Below are 16,956 nucleotides of genomic sequence, written 5' to 3' on the forward strand. Positions count from 1 at the left end.
TATATATTTACGTTGCAATAGGTATTTTAGGCAGCTGTGAGAGCTGTATCTCTGATTTAGGCTGTTTAACCATTTTCAGTAAAGAGTCTCTTTCCATCCATTTATAACCAAACATCCAATCACAACTGAGAAAAGGAATTCTACTGGTTCTGCTGTATGTGGTGCAGTTGGTGTTTTGTGTTACATTCACAAAACTCTATCTATGTTGGCTTAAAATATTATATGCACATGTATTCCTGCTGTGCACATCTAGATTTACATGCCTGTATTTATTAATTTTGATGTAAAATAGTCAGTGTTTGACCTCGTGAGTAAGGGACTCAAATCTGCAGGAGGACATGGACTGAATTAAAGACCAGAGTTGAGGAATAGGAATCCTCACCCACTCCCACAGGTTTCTGTAGATTCCTGAAGTTTTTGCTGGTATTTTTCTACAGGTCTCTCAATTTTTGCTTTCCCCCAGGCCATTGGGTGCCTTCAGCACATTGCCTGTGTTTCACACATCTCAAATGTGCCATCAGTTTTAGGCTCATAACCACGAGAGTCTGGGCTGGGTTTCTCCCCTCTGTTCCAAGAGCTCTTAGATTTTTTTGAAATGTCACTAAATATTATGTAGCACTTGATCATCTATTAGAACCCACTTTTGCCTTTTCCAAGTTAGTACTCTTAAGTATTTATGTTACTCTGGCTTTCTTATTTCTGATCACTAAAACTGCATTCTCTTCTGCATTACAGTTGGTTATTCAGTGCAGCATCAAGCACTTTGTGGCTCTAAACTTCTCTCCATCTTTCATGTTTAGTTCAGATTTTTAAGTTCTTCTAATGTGTTTGTATGTGAATTAAGACATTGTGTTTCTCAATATTTATTTCTCTGAAGGAAACAATAACTGGAAAAAGAATCCTGGTGTAGTATTGGGAAATGAGTGACTGTTCTGCTGTATCTGACTTGCTACAGGTTCTCTCCCCTGAATGCAGCTTACAGCTCATCAGCAAAATAGCAGAAGGCATAATAATTAACCCTCTGGAGAAAAATATGCAAATTTATTTAAACTAAACAAACCACTTAAAATAGATTTCATTTGAAGGTACATTAAATGAAAGGATTTTTTTTAAGTATTGCAGTAATTTATAAGTGAATAAAAACTACATTTCCTTTCAGTTTCTGAGTCCCAGGTCTCAAAAGACTAACACTAGAGAATGGCTGGAGTTTTCCAGCTGACTTTCAGAATGACTTGGTAACAGTAAACTTTTATCTTCTGAATTGGTAGAAAAAAGAAATTCCTTCAAGTGTGAGTTGAAATATCAGATATGAAATATGGTAGCACAGCATCCTGACCCCGTTATACACAGAGCAGCTGATCTTGGACACAAATACAACAGAGGAGGATTGTTTAAACATTGAGTCAATGACTGCTTCTAGGCTGAAGTGACAGTTAAAACATTAATTAAATGGTGAATGCAAGAACATGAAATAAGCCAAGGGATAACAAGTGATGGTTGATTTTTCATAATCAAGCTGAAACTCTTTAATAAGCTAGAGAAGCAATACTGTCATTTCTGGCCTGTAATTGTTAATTATATCTTAAAAGTCTGAAGTACAGGCTCAGTTCTGCAGTTCCTGGGACTCCTGTTGGATGATTCTTCATTTACCTGCCTTTAATTTCTGCCTTTTTGTTTAATATATTGGGTCACTTCCCAGAGTTAACACTGATCCACACTGCATGTTAATGATGTGTGAGATAACAGCAGTGACCCACTGGTACATTACAGTGTCACTGCACAGAGTGTGTCCTAACAGAAAGTGTTCTAACTAATCACTGCCCACATTCTAACTAAACACTGCCCAAGTCCAACATTTCTTCTCTTCCTAAGACAAATCCAGTAGGGACTTTTCCTTTGGGATGGTGACTGTGGTCAGGTTTTGTGTGTGTGAACAATGCCCAGAGAACTGAGTGCTATTGTAAGGTCAGTAGGAATAACAGTTGCTACTAATATTACAATAAAAGTGCAGTTCTGAGCAGGGAAAAATCCCCCAAAAAGTAAGTATCCATTCTAGTTTTCCAAATTATACTCCAGTAAAACAAGAACTTGGTAGGAAGTAATGGTTACCCTTTTCAGCAAGGGTAGAAAGAAATCCTCATTTCCCAAAGCCAGCAACAAAACTCCCAACTGGTTTAATCTTATTCTTGTATGATGTGAGTAACCAAATCCTTTACCTGTTCTGGAAAGCAACAGAAAATCTTTTGAGTTTTTTCCACTATATATGATATGAAGTTATCTAATTTTCATGTAACTTTTCTATTTCTTTGCAGCAATTTGGTAAAATCTTAGATGTTGAAATTATTTTTAATGAGCGAGGCTCAAAGGTAAGCAGTTTAATTCACCTGTGGAATTTTTTTAATTTGTTTAAAATGCTTATATGAATAAAAGGAAACAACTGCACTGCTTTTAAAAAATAATGTCTGAAATTTTATGTTAGTGAAAACATCATCTGAGCTGTCAGTCAGTTTTCTAAGCAGTACAAAAATGATTGGACTCATATCTTTTAAAGGGGGTAATTTTAGCTACTCCAAACTGTCATCTGTTTTATGGGAATGTTGATTTCTGCTGTCCTTATTCTTCAAGGGTAATTATCTTGTTTATTTTATAAGATGAGTCCATACTTAAAGATATTTGTAGGCAGGTTTGTATTAGTACAGGTGTTTTTTTCCTTTATTGAAATGAAAGATGATAATGATACCTAATAACTATCCTCTTTAGTAATTAGCTGAGAAAATAATGTGATTGTTCCAGATTATCTAAGTGCAGATGTTTTCCTCTTTAGTTAAAGCCTTAGTACACCAACCCTTTGAAAACAATCTATTTTAACATCTATTTGATTAAGAGACTTCTTACTGTATTGCAAACATATTTTTTTTTCTGAAAATTACTTTGCCTTAAAAGCATACTTCAATTTATTTAGTATTTAAGGAATAAAGCAAGATAGAAAGGCTGTGACTGCATTGGCATCACTACCTGGTGCAAAACTGCAGCCCAATATGTTCACCTATGATATCAGCTGCATTAGAGGGGTTTATGTGTATGTCATATGCATATATTTTTTCCTTTTCTTGCCATGTCAGACACACTGGGAAGTTTATTCACTAATGTTTGTCTTCCTTAACTCATATATCATTTATTACTAGCAATGGAATTCTATTCCTGTTCTAAACATACCATAATCTGTCATTTTTTTGAGAATCATATCTATCATAAATCTGTCTTAAATCAGATATATTTTAATTTTGTTAATATTTATGCTCTGAATGTAAAGACTTCACTTTTTTTTTTCTTAACCTGAATAGAAGAGCTGAAATTTTGTGGTTTGTTATTCAGACATTAATTAATCCCCTTTCTAGCCCAAACTCAGTTGGAACATTTATCACTTTTTGAGTAAACAACTAAACTGGATGGATTTTTGTGGCTTAGAATCTTCTATCTTGGCCAAAATTAATTATTGTTAAATTATGGCTATTCAGTAGAGTTTAAAAACGATGTAGATTGTCCAGAACATTCTGCTGTTGGATAGTCCTATAAATTCCCAAAGCTGTCCCCCACTGGTCACCTTGGCTGGGTTGTGCTGAAGATGGAGTGGAGCTGAGCACACATCTCATGGGGTGGTGCTTTACCCTTTTGTTTAGCCATTAAATCTTCCACGGGTAGGGCTTTTAACCACCACAGCTGCAGTGGGCTGTGCATAAGTGTGAGGCTTTTTCAAATTATTTGGGGAGTGGGATGAGGAGGTGTTTCTGAATTGAGTTTTTGGGGGGATGGCACGAGAAGGTGTTTCTGAATCGGGTTTGGTTTTTTTTTTAATGGTGATCTTGCCTTGTGCTAAACCCAAGGTCTGAAAAAGGATTTCAGAAGGAAGAGGTTTTCCTAGGTGGGCTTGTAATGTCAAGATCTCTTATGAAATATCCCTGCACTCTCAGTGCTGCAGTGGTGCATCCCAGCTGTCTCCAAGTGAGCTGCTCAAGATGCCTAAAGCAGTTCTGTGATGCATCTCATGGCTCATGTCTGCTCCTTCTCATCTTGCTTAGAGTTATTTCACACAGTATTTTGATTTGCAGAAGTACCTTTAGATTCTCTCAATTAAATAGAAAGTTTTTTAAAAAAATATTAGGAATAAGAGGGACATCTTTTTTTTGTTCTATTTTTTTTTTTATTTATTTATTTTAATCTGATCATTTCGTGTCCATTCTGTAGGAATTAAGATGCACCAGATTAAACTCCCATTCCTGGCAGTGCTTATCTATGTTTTCATAAAATCCCACTGAAACTGAAAGGACTACTAAGTGGTTTCAAACTGAGTACAGGTAACAAAGTTTGCAGGATCAGAATTCGAAATTGTTTCTAGCTGCAGCTTGGCATAAGAATTGCTAGAATATGTTTTTTTGTTTCTGTTTGTTTTTCTTTCTTTTTGTTCTAATAGTTAATGTCTTAAAAGATTCTTACAAAACCAACAGAAGCAGGTTCATTCTCATGCCATAATAGCTAATAAAAATGGAATTACATATTCAAAAAAACCATGACATTAGAACACCGCCATAAAGTATAAAATGGTTTTGAAGAAGGGAGTCCTTCCATAAAAGAAAACCCTAAAATAATGCAAGTTTCATAGTAAAAATTTCTGTCTGTTTGGGTGCATAATAATAATGAAGATAACTTTGCTAAAATTGTATGGCAACGCTGATGACTTTTAAATTTTTGACCATTTTCTATGAGTTATAAATTAATGCTCTAGACAGCTACATATACTCTTTCAGAAATCTGTGTGTGTATTAGTATATATCTAGAATATATTAATATATATTTCTTCAAACAAGAACTCCAAAGCACCTCCCAAATTAAATCAGAACCTTCTCACATACTAACTTGGCTATTATTAAATCACTTGACAGATTTGAAAAGTAAAATGTATTTATTTACATTACCAGTTGATAAAATACGTGGTACACTGCAATAGGGCAGCTGTTAACTCAGCTGCATATAAAATTGATGTTCAAGTGTTCATGTAGATATTTGAATGTGTGATGAGTGAATCTATGTTCTGTTCTTGAGTTTCTTGAGTTTCTCTGTCAGCTAGGTAAGGTTAAAGATTTGCATAAATAATAAGAGCCTAATTTAAATGATGTTGATTATGAGAATAAGTACAACATAATGGAAAAATTACAATGAGTGTTATTTTCAGAATCTTTAAAGTTCCTGTCTTATCTTGGCTTGTGGCTCCACTTTGTATGTTTTTCTCATTTTTTTTAGTATAATTAGGTTTTTATCTTTCCCTTTAGTTGTTTGAACAAAAATTAGCAGGTAGTGCTGTTGTGAGCTAAGGAGACTGATGGTGAATTTTGACTGAACAACTCCCACCAAATTTTTGCAGTTCTGAGAAGAGACAATTGCTCAGCCAAGAGAAGAGGGGAGAACAAGCAGAACTGGGGGAATTTGTGCTATTGCATGGTTGGGCCCCTTGGATCCGTGGATCCAGTGAAATTTTCTTAACAGCATCTTAAATTGGGGGCTTTTTTTTTTTTTTTTTGCAGAGCTTTAACAAGATGGGAGGAAGCAGTTGTAGAAGAAATAAAAGTTTCAAGTTGAGGATGGGTTTAGGTATAAGAAAAGCCTGTGCTGGCATCTAAACCGTGGGGATTAGTGCTGAGGAGAGGGATTTACTTTCTTTCAATGCTCCTGGTGCTTTGGGCAAAAGAGAGTTACATCTTCAGTGTCTTGTGACAGGAGAGGTCATGGCCTCGTGCTAAAATTGAGGAGGGTAGTGTGGAGAAAATGTGTGGAATCAGGTGTTCTGAGAGTGGCTTCAGCTGGGAGCAGAGCTGCTGACAGAGCAGTGCTCAGCTCGGGCTTCAGGCTGGGTTTAGAAGGGGAAAAAAAGAGGAACAATGTTTTTAAGCTACTTTGAAGAGAATGAAACAGAAAGCGCTGCTGTACATAAATGTCACTGTTTGTATTATAAATAGGCATAAATGAGTTCTTGGAGTAGGTAAAATAACCCAAATAAATCCAAATAACAAAGATTACGATCCTGATAGTTACTTAACTTTTTTGGTTGATCGTTGATTAATTGGTTTTGTTCATACCCATTGTTTTTTCTCACTGCTTGGTGTCAGTTTTGCCTTAGTTTGGTATTTGGTCTCCTCTTTGTATAAAATGTGTGAATAAATGTGTAAATGCCTTCCTTTTTCTTTTGTACCTTTTATTTTTAATCAATCACTGTGTATAACAGGGAGTGCTGAAGAAAGTGGGTGAACACTGATCACAAAACTGAGTGAGGGGACAGGAGATGGGCAGTTTTGGTTGTGAAATATCAAGGATGCAGAAGTGTGTTTGTTTGGATAACTTTGGGGGGGGCATGCAAAGAAAGGCACTGTAGTGCTAATGCAAGAATTACTTCAAAGGGTTGGTGTATGTTTCTAAAATGTTCTTGGGTGTCTGATTTTTTTTTTTCCAAAATATTTGCCATTTTAAACAGAGTTTGATTTAACTTAGCACATAAAAGGAATGTTAGTAGGATTGGGAGTGTTTGTTTTAGCTTAATATTATAAAGGAGAGCATTTGTCATAAGCAGAATTTTAGATTTGTCAGGTGTTCTGCTGTCCCACTAACATGGGATTCCGGGGTTTTACCAGTTGCATGTTTATATGTGGAAAGTAATATGCAGAACTAGTAAATGAAGCAGTTAAACTTATTTAAAACGTTTGCATTTTTCTTCCTTTATCAGAATTTCTTTTTCTATTCACATCATGTGATTTTCTTTGCTCTGTTAATACGAGAAAGTTTATACTTTGTTCTAAAAGTACTTTTGTTTGGTTGGTGGTTTTCTTTTCTCCTTTTTTTTTCTTTTATAAAAAAATAAGTAAAGGCTGTATAGTTTGACAAAAGTTTAAGTTACCCTAGTGTTGCATGGGAACAATGTTTCTTATGATCACAACAGCATGATTAAGTAGGCAATGTTTAGAGTATATTGACATTCAGTGTTGAATTTTGTGCACATGTTTTTTATTTCGTTGAGATATCTGCATGTCATTAAAATGTGGTTCATTTTCTTTTCTCATTAGTTCATTTTTTTCTATGTGGAGACACTGTAATTTATTTTAATTTCATTTTCTTATTGTTAGATTTATTTTTCCTCTGTAGTGACATGTAGAAAGGTATTTTTGGTATCATTCTTTGACTTTCTCAGAGGGTATTATCTAACTGATGACAGGGAAAAAAAAATTTGTTCACATTTGTCGCTTATTTATTGCACATCTCGATACGATTATAATTTTTTCTAATTTGCATGTTACAGAAATGAAGCGAGGACGAGAAAAATATTAAATTAAAGAGAGAGAACATAAGCAAACAAGTGGTCATTGACTGAAATAATAATGTGCATGTTGTTTTCCCCCCTTCTCCCTCCTGCATGCAGGGATTTGGTTTCGTAACTTTCGAAAATAGTGCTGATGCGGACAGGGCGAGGGAGAAATTACACGGCACCGTGGTAGAGGGCCGTAAAATCGAGGTGCATGTTCAAAATATTTTCCTTTTCATCTTTTTTATAAATGTCTGCTTCACTCTCATTTGTTGTTTCAGATGCATCATTGGTGTCTTCTGTGTGCTCCCCCTTCCCCCTTCCCATTGTTTATATATATATTTATATATAAAGAGAGAGAATCTGGCCTTACTTGGGTTTTTTATTATGATTTCTTTTGTAATTATTATTATTATTGTTGTTATCATTACTGCTGAAAGGTTGGATGAGAGAATTAAAAAAAAAATGAAAGCTTTAATATTTTGAAGTTATTATTTTGGATGTTTTGTAAATCGATGGGTGCAGTAGATTCCAAAAAACAGCCAACAACAACAAAAAAAAATTAAAAAAAAAATTGAGAACAACAACAAAAAAAAAAAGTGTGACAGACAAAACAAAAACAAACAAAAGGTTGTTTTTTTTCTTTTTCTTTGTTTTCTTTCTCTTTTTTTCTTTCTTTTTTTCCTTTTTTTTTTTTTCTTTTTTTTTTTTTTTTTTTTTTTTTTTGCTGCAGGGTTGATGCGGGATCCACAGTGGCTTTCAAAAAATGTTCAGATTGGGAAAGAAGCATCCAAAAGATGCACAAGGAAAAAAAAATAAAGAAATTAAAAAAGCAGACACAAAGCCAGGCTAGAGAGCGACCAATTTAAACATTTAATATGATGGAAGCCATGAGGTGGCTTGGGTGGCCTGAGCCATCCCTGTCTCTAAAAAAACCAGCAGCAGTGCGTTTTCTCCTCCCACTGGATCCCCTTCAACACTGCCCTCAGTCGTATCTGTTAGAACTTTAAAAAAAAAAAAAAAAGAAAAAAAAAAAGAAAAAAAAAAATACCAATTGAAAATGCTGTCGTCTTTTGAGTAAGATGTTGCATATTTTGCCTTTTCATTTTCCCCCCTTCGACGGTAGCGCTTAGGGCCCTCACCAAACTCTCAGTAACCATGGTAACTGTATACATACCCATGCTGGCGATGGTGCTGAATGGTAAGTGGAGAAGTCCATCTGCCGTTTCACGTATTTAGCGCTGATATACCACGTGGATTTTTTTGACTTGTTGTATTAAGTTTTCTTGATGCTACATTTTTTTCTATATTGGTACGCCTGTAATTGAGTGTACGTTTTAAGCAAGCCTGGGAGGCACTGATTGGATTGAGGATATGACTTCGTGCACATCTTACTCAGATTGTTAACTCCATATTGTGTTAAATAATGCACCCTCTTTTTATCCTTTTGTTAGCTGTGATTTTAAAGCTTGAATGATTTTGTTAATTCTTGCAATGAAAAAGGCTCTTGTTCCAAGTGTTGAATGCTAGATGTTGCTTTTCCAATGGTACTTCTCTTCTGAAGGGTTATGTTGCACACTGCTAAAATTCGTTTGTCCCTTTTTTGACATTTTCTTTGTTTCCTTGTACCTTGTCTCTTTCCTTTCTACTCCACTGCATGTTCCTTCATATAATCTTTTTCTTTTTTTTCTGTTTTGAGTATTTATTGTATCAGTGTTATCATGGAATACAAGCATGCTCTTAAGTCTTAAATTATGCAATACCTTTTAATTTGCTTTTAATGTCTTTTTATTAAAGTTTAAATGATATGATGTTGCTTTATTGAAATGATTTGTAAGTTAAAATGGTTATGAAAGTAAATGTAATTATAAATAGTATGATTTTGTTATGCACCTGTTGCCTTCTATAAATTAAATTGCATTTTATTTTTACATGACTAATAGCAGTAATAATGCATGCATTTAATAGTGACACGGGCCCTCCCTGTAACCCTTTCTAATCCAGTGTTCTATGTGCTTAGGTAAATAATGCAACAGCACGTGTAATGACAAATAAAAAGACGGTCAACCCTTACACGAATGGTAAGTGCATGAGACCCCAGAGCTGGGTTTGAACGCCCCTGCATGTCAAACCTCACCCTGCTGAACTCATGAGGTGTCACCACCTGCATTTCCCGGGGCTCAGGTTTTGCCCAGTGCCCCAAACCATGACCTGGCTGGGCAGAAATTCCATAAAATCCATCCCAGCTCATTCACATCCATATGGGCATAGCATGAATCCCATTGCCTGACTGGAATCCAACCCCAGAGGCTTTTGTAGAGGAAAAGAGACCTGCCAGGAAAGCTTTCCTCTCTTCTGCCTTTGTGCAGTGGTAATGTTGCAGTGAATGATTGGGTTTGGTTTGGGAGAGGGAGGTGGGCAGAGCAGCCAGAAGAATGTCTCTGTCAGGCACGAGATACCTTTTAGCACCAAGACAGGGATCTAGTCAAAGACAACCTTCTGTGTCTTCCTATCATAATTTGTTGGAAGAACAGAGCAAACTATTATTGCGTTCTGCTTCCAGCATTTTGAGGTTTTTCTTTTCCCCCATGGAAAAATCAAAATTCCAAGCCACCTAAAAATAAAGTTCAGTCTAATACTGACCTAAGTTGATGTAATATTGTACATTAATGATAGAAAAATAATCCATAGATATTTGAGGGCTCCAGAAACAATAACTTTTTTAAATGTTTCCTTTGGGAGTGTTTGATCACATGCTTGAGTTTTCATTTACTAGTTCAGGAAATTCAAACAAGTTCCTAACTCAGCCATGTCAAACAATGCCACATGAACTGAAATTAATGGCAATTACTTTTCAGTTTCCCTAGACTGTGTAGTTGTCATTATTTGTGTTTCAATTTAATACAGTTTTTCCCATCCAGTAGAAAGCAGATGAAATCTGCACATTAAGGTTTCCAGAGGTAGATTAGATTCTTTTCCATTTTGAAATATAATGGATCATATTTTCTGTATTTGATGTCTCATTAGTGGGGTTTTACTAAAACCCAGGGCAAACAGTGGCTTTATTTTTTAATGAAAGGCTTATCATTTTTTCTCAGCACAATGAAAATAAAATAAAGTGAAGGTTTTTATTTGACATGTGATAACTGAGCTAGTTAAAACGATCTGGAGAAGAAGGGTCTGAAATTCCTTATGATTTCTCAGAAACTGTTTTCTTCCTCATTTTATATGTAAATGTGAAACTTGGTAAATGATGCAAATGGGGAAATCTCCTTGTTTTTTACTGGTTTTAAAGCGTCTTAGTGAATTTAGTGAAAGAGACACAAGGCTTGACAGGATCACATAACAAGATTTTGTTGCAATACAGAGCATTATACATATGCATATGAGACCATGAACTCTGTCTGCTCTCTTGTAATGATAAAAGTAGTTTTTCTACAAAGGATGATGCATATTTTGTATTCATAGTATCCTAAGGCTACAAAACTATTCATTAGCAAATAACACGTTACATATCAGCACACCCAGTGCTGAAGGAAGGGAATGCTGGCAACAAGAGAGTTGAGATTTTTAGGAATCTCGTTTTAGAGGAGGTTCATGTCTGTGCCCTGCACTGCAGGATTACTTAGGCCCTACATTATCATTTAGTAATATCCAAAACCAGGACAGCCAAAATCTGCTGAAGTGTTTCCCACTGGAAGTGTTTTGTTTGTCATTTTCCATCCTGTTCCGTCTCATCTGGATCTCACCAAATGTATGAAATATCCTGTTCAGTGCCTAAAAATTAGCTTTTATCTTTGTGAATCCATACAGCCAAGGTGTTGCGTGCAGAATGTTCTTTTGCACACCATTTGAAGGGTATCTACCAAGAAAAACTCTGCTTGCAATGCTTTTTCTGTTACTTTTTTTAATATCTGAGGTCTCCTAAAGTAAACACACAAGGACAATCACGTTCCTCTTGCATAATCATCACAAGCAACAGGGAATGAAGTGTAGACATGCAAGGTGCTTCATTTAGTTTCATCAGTGCCTGTGTTATCAGTCATCCTGGCATGGGATGATTCTAGTTCTTTATCATTGTGTCAGGAATTAACCAGTGCTAGAGCTGATTATTTATTAAAGATTATTGTTGTCTAAAGTAAAGGTCTCATCTTTTAAATAAAATATAAGGCTAGTTTTTCTACCAGCACGTTAACATTTGCAAGATTTCTGATGCAGGTAGCCCGAAACAATTTTGTTTGCAACATGCCTGTCGCTTCAGAACCACTTGTTTTTTAATGTCTGGCTTTATTTTTCAAAGACTATGTTGTGACTGACGTGTTGTTGGCAGGTATTCAAAAAGTAGTTGGGGCACATGTTGTATTATATGAAAACATCAGGCACTGGTATTTATTTTCATTTAAAAACAAGATACACACTGTTTTGTCTCTCATTCCTGAGCGCTGCTTGTTGTTCAGTAACAAGGCTCATGTTGTTAATAGGATTGTGGAAGTCAGTAGATTTCGACACACAAAAACCTAGACTTTTTTTTTTTTCTTTTTTTAACGTGTGCAGCTTCATTCAAATAAGTTGTTTGCTTTTGTGTCTAAATGATCTTTGAAATAAGTACGCTTTCCACTGACTTTTGACTGCCCCAAATGAGCAGTTAATAAATGCTCAGTTGCTAGGAGAGCTTTTCTTTGCGAGTTTGTTATCAGACAGAATGATTTTGATGGCTCACCTCATGCTTTGGAGACAGAACTGCCTTTTCTTTGCAAAGAAATTCAGTGTCAGGAGTTCTACTCGTTGGCAAAAATATTTGAGGCATTTTTAGATGTTCCAGCCTATCCTGTTCACAGTTGTACTTTCTTCTGATGCCCATATTGCAATTCAGGATGCTCAGCCAAGTGTTGTAGGGCATGGAGAATTATGGGCAAGTAGATTCAGAGAACTGCAGCAATAAATGGGGGGCATGAAACAGGGATCAGTAAAAGGATAAATATGTTGTAAAGTTTATACTTGTGCTGCCTTGAATTTGAACCTTCTCTAGCTCCAAATTTAGGTTCAAAATCACAGCTAGCGAGTATTAGCACAGTTAAATTCCCTCCCTTACACCTCTGCAAGCAAACAGGAGGGAAGCAAAAGGTGTTGCAGGTTTCTTTGGATAACTCCACGGGGTGGGAGCCCGGGTCAAGCAGAGGGGTTTTTCTTTCCTTGGCTGGTTTTTAAGTTTTAAGCTTTTACAGTCTCAACTTGAGGAGGAGATTAATATTGTGACAGTAAGAAAAATGCACAAAATTACACCCACAGCCGAGAATTTGCCTCCTCCAGCTGCTGCAGTCGGGTTACTTGGCAGCTGCTCGCTCGGATACATCAACTCCCATCACACTTGATTAACCCACACAGCTATGGGCCAGCACATTGTTGGCTGACAAGATAAAGTTAAGTTTAATTACTGTTATTTTCACGATGAATGAAGTATTTCCTCTATAGGCTTCAAAAAGTTAGATGAGACAGCCGTCACTGGGAGAGTGGTAAGGAGCTGAAATATGAGAGTGCCTTTCAGCTGTGAAGAACAATCTGCCTCTTCCAAGATTTTTTTTTCATCCTCTCAGACAAATTGTGGCACTGTTAGTGTAACTTAGAAGCTGAGAGATGTCTGTCAGCTGCTTTGACAGCAAAAGCTGACAGATCTAGAATTCTGTCCAATCTTTCATTTTGGGTTGTGTTGATCAGTGGTCTTCTGAGGAAGTACTGAATTTGAAATATTGTCTATTCCCTAAGCTATAAAAAGTTAGAAAGTCTCAAATTTGAATGATTTTTTACCGAAAGTCTCAAAATTTGAATGATTTTCTATCAAACGAAATTTGGCTGAGAGACATGTTATACCACGATGTCCCTAAATATAATCCCGTAGTATGTAAAATTGAAGGGTCGGGAAAAAACCCTGTGGTATTTTCAGGAGGCAAGACACTTTAACCCTTCTGGGCTGGGCATTTTTCAGCTTCTGTAACTGTCTTTTAGGTGCATAGAGCACCTGCAGTCACTTCTGCAGAGCAGATGTCATGCAGTGCTGCTCCTTACTCTGAACTTAACCATGAGTTGCCTTTCAAAACCACCCCTCCCCTGTTACTGAACACTTAGTTACTGGTAAGTAGTGACTGTGCATCAGATAGAGACAGCAGTGCCCTGAAAAGGGTAGAAATAGTTTTCTTTTGTGTTGTTACTGACATTTTGCATTACACCTTTTCAGTCCTATAATGCCTTAGGTTTTTATGATTTTTTTCACTGTCCTTTTGCACTGCATGATATGGCCAAGGCAGAAATAAGCCTATTGTGCATTTAAATTCTTCTAATCTTGGCTTTTGTGATTTTGAAAAAGCCTTGTTGTCACTGTCTTGATTGTATTTTCATTCCAGCAGCAGTTATAAGTCCTATTTTAAGTACCATAGCTCTGGAGTTTGCAAGATGCTTTCTCTCAATTTTTTTTTCTTTATTCCCATTTACAAAAGGTGCTTCCCACTCCTCTGATTTGTGTGTGCTCTAGGAAACCCCTAATTTTTCAGCCCCAGTAGTTCAAAATAATTGTTCACTTAAGAAAAAAAAAGAAAGAGTGTGGGTGGGGGGATGTTCTGTGGAGTTTGCAGTTAACTGGGAGTGGATCTACCTGTGGCTGAGCAAAACACAATGATTGGCACTTTACCACAGCTCAGAACACTAACGAGTTTTCCAGTGTTTTCTTTTGCTGTTCTCTTGCCCCTGCCCCTCCAGCCCCTCCAGCATGGTTGTCTTTAACATCACACATGCTTTGCACACAGCCCCTGCTCTGCAGCCAGCCTGGGCACTCCAGGCTCAGCTGGAAATGCCACATCAGGTGTGAGGGCATGGCAGCGATTATTTGGAGTTTGGCCAGGACACACAGTCCAGGAGATCTCCTGGGTCTGTGCTTTGGTTCTATGGTAGCAGTGGGAGGAGGGTGATTATTTAAGACAAAGGCAGTGGCTGTGTGCCCCTTAGAGCTGTGCAGGATGTGACTGAAGCACTCCCAGTCTCTCCCCAGCACTGTGTGTGTCTGCAATTGTCCTGTTCCAGCACAGACAGTCGGGTTTACAAATGCAGATGGACAAAGTCCCTGGCATTTGGCTGGATCTCACATCTTCTTCATGTCACAACAGACATTTCCACACTGTGTCTGTGCTTTCATTTTTCCCAGAGTGGAATCAAAGTGCTCTGATTATTTGGTTGCCTTGTAACCCCCACTAACAAATGCTTATCAGAATTTTTATGTCTGGTGAATGGACTGTCCTGGCCTCTCTGGACTAAGAACTGATGTGCTCTGGTATACAGGGTACAGGGATACCTGAACTAGGGCTGACTTCATTCCACAGCTTAAGGAGTAAGTCCATGGCAACTGTGCATTTCAGCCAAGGTAGTTCACCTGGTCATCCACCCCAGTGCCATGTCTGGAGAATGCCTTGTTTCATTACTTATTTCCATACAACAGTCTGATATTAAAGATCAGTAATCAAAGATGCCTATAAAAGTTTCATTCAAATGACCTTTCTTGAAACCTTTTTATCTGTTTATTTCTATGCAATGATAATTATTATTATTATCATCACCAATTGCAATATTAACTCCATTGTGTTTTTATGTTTGCTGCAGGCTGGAAATTAAATCCAGTTGTTGGTGCAGTTTATAGTCCAGAGTTCTATGCAGGTAAGGATTGTGCTATAGTTGTCCATGCCATATTTTATTTTAGTATTCTTTAAAATATGCAAAAGTACAGAATATGTGTTTGGTGTGAGGTTTGATTTCTTTGTGTGATTTCACATTATGTGCAAGTTATTTACAGATTTGTGATGCAGGATTTCAAGTTACTTGGGCATACTAAACTTTATATACAAGATATATGAATACCTTTTTATTGGAAAGTAGATAGTATAACATGAAATGTATTGCAATATCCCAGTCCCACATGAGATTTTATTTTATTTATATTTTATTTTATATTTCAGTATTGTCACTTTCCTCCAGGAATTATTTAAGCCTAGTGAGCAACAACAGCAAAAAATCTTATCTATAAAAATCTTTGGTTTCTATAGATATGCAGGTAGACACACACAGCTATGGACTATTTGTGTTCATAATGGTTTTTTGAAAATATTTCTTTTAAATTTTGTATTTAGTTTTTCAGTTTCATATTTTTGTATTTAAAATCTCTATTATCACTTGAGTCTTCAGTGAGACTGAATTCTGATCCTGGTTGCAATTTGGAGTTAAAGAGATCCAGTCTTTTTCTGCTGGAATTCAGTCATGGCAAGCATCAATTTCTAAATCTGCTTTAGCAACAAGATTGAAAATAAACTTAGTTGTACTCCAAAATCCAGTTGATTTCAGAGGAATTTGGATCCTGCCCATAGAGAAATCAGGAAAGCATTTTTCATGGATGGTAGTTAAGCTTGGGAAGAGGTTGTCCACAAAAGCTGGGGAATTTCCACTCATGGAGGTATTTGAGTCTCCACTAGACAAAGCTGAAAACTTTTGTTCCTTTGAGGAACTTGAAGAGATAAAAATTGTTGAAAAGGTCATTGTTACAAACAGATATTTATTGTGGAAAAAAAAGCTGCCTGTAATACATCCAATGCCTCTACTGAAATAGATAAAAATGTTCCAATTAGGATAAAAGTGGCAAAGTATAATAAAAATACTAACCTGGCATTCGTGGGATTGCAATATTTAGTGTAGGCAGAATTTATTTCCCTCCCTGATGAATGTCTAAGTTGAAAACAGGAATTTAACATTGATCTCGTTTGAGCAGTTAGTGAACCAACCCTGAACCTGCATAAATTAGAAAGTCAGAGTTATTAGTCATTTTATATAAATGACTTTGTGTTAATGACAAATATAATAATATTCCCATAGTACAGTAATCAATTTTCTAATACGTATGCAGAATTAACAATCTGACTTATAATTGTCTCATGAAGTAGGGCATGAAGAGTTCACATAGTTTGTAAATTAAAATCAATATTTTCAATCTCTCCTGAAGGTAATTTTCCTAATTTACTGGACTTTTCCCTAACATTTATTTTGTCTTTTAATTATAAAATGGCAGGTTATTGATTTTTTTGTATAACCTCCTAAAGTCCCAAGTGCATTTTTATTGCCAACACTAGGGAGGTGTTTGCCCTTCTTAATGAGAATCTTTAATTACCATTAGAAGAGTATTAATTTAATTTTATGAATTATGACATGCGCTCTACCACACCTATGCAGAAAGTTCTATCAAGATGCTTCATTTATTTCAGGGTTGGTTTCTTTTCTGTTTATGCATGCAGACAGTTTTATGTTTGGGTTTTGTTGTTTGTTTTTTTTTTAATGCGTGTCAAATGCATATTTTTTATATTGACTCAAAGATGACATTTTCTCAGACATTTAAACTTTCTTTTAAACAGTTTAGTTCAAATCTCTTAAACAGATTTAGGAGATTTTTAGATGGCCCAAAGTTGTTAGAAAATGAAACAGTAAAAGAGCACTGCCGTTGGAATAGAACACTGCAACGTATCTTTACTTTTGGGTTCCCCCCCACTACCTTTGTTAGAGAAGAAACAATTGCACTTTTGAAAATG

The 16,956-nt window shown here is 36.2% G+C and overlaps 1 protein-coding gene across 45 annotated transcripts in view; it reads left to right on the forward strand.

Annotated features, from left to right (window-relative positions):
- Window positions 1-16,956, forward strand: part of RBFOX1 (RNA binding fox-1 homolog 1) — a 1,150,020-nt gene that overhangs the window by 1,054,657 nt on the left and 78,407 nt on the right. For all 45 annotated transcript variants that reach the window (XM_064672743.1, XM_064672746.1, XM_064672735.1 and 42 more), the window contains 4 exons: window positions 2,313-2,366; window positions 7,463-7,555; window positions 9,366-9,426; window positions 14,990-15,043. In XM_064672743.1, coding sequence (XP_064528813.1) covers window positions 2,313-2,366; window positions 7,463-7,555; window positions 9,366-9,426; window positions 14,990-15,043 — 262 coding nt within the window. The remainder of the gene's footprint in view (window positions 1-2,312; window positions 2,367-7,462; window positions 7,556-9,365; window positions 9,427-14,989; window positions 15,044-16,956) is intronic.

Source organism: Pseudopipra pipra, chromosome 16 (assembly GCF_036250125.1).
Source record: "Pseudopipra pipra isolate bDixPip1 chromosome 16, bDixPip1.hap1, whole genome shotgun sequence".
NCBI lineage: Eukaryota > Metazoa > Chordata > Aves > Passeriformes > Pipridae > Pseudopipra > Pseudopipra pipra.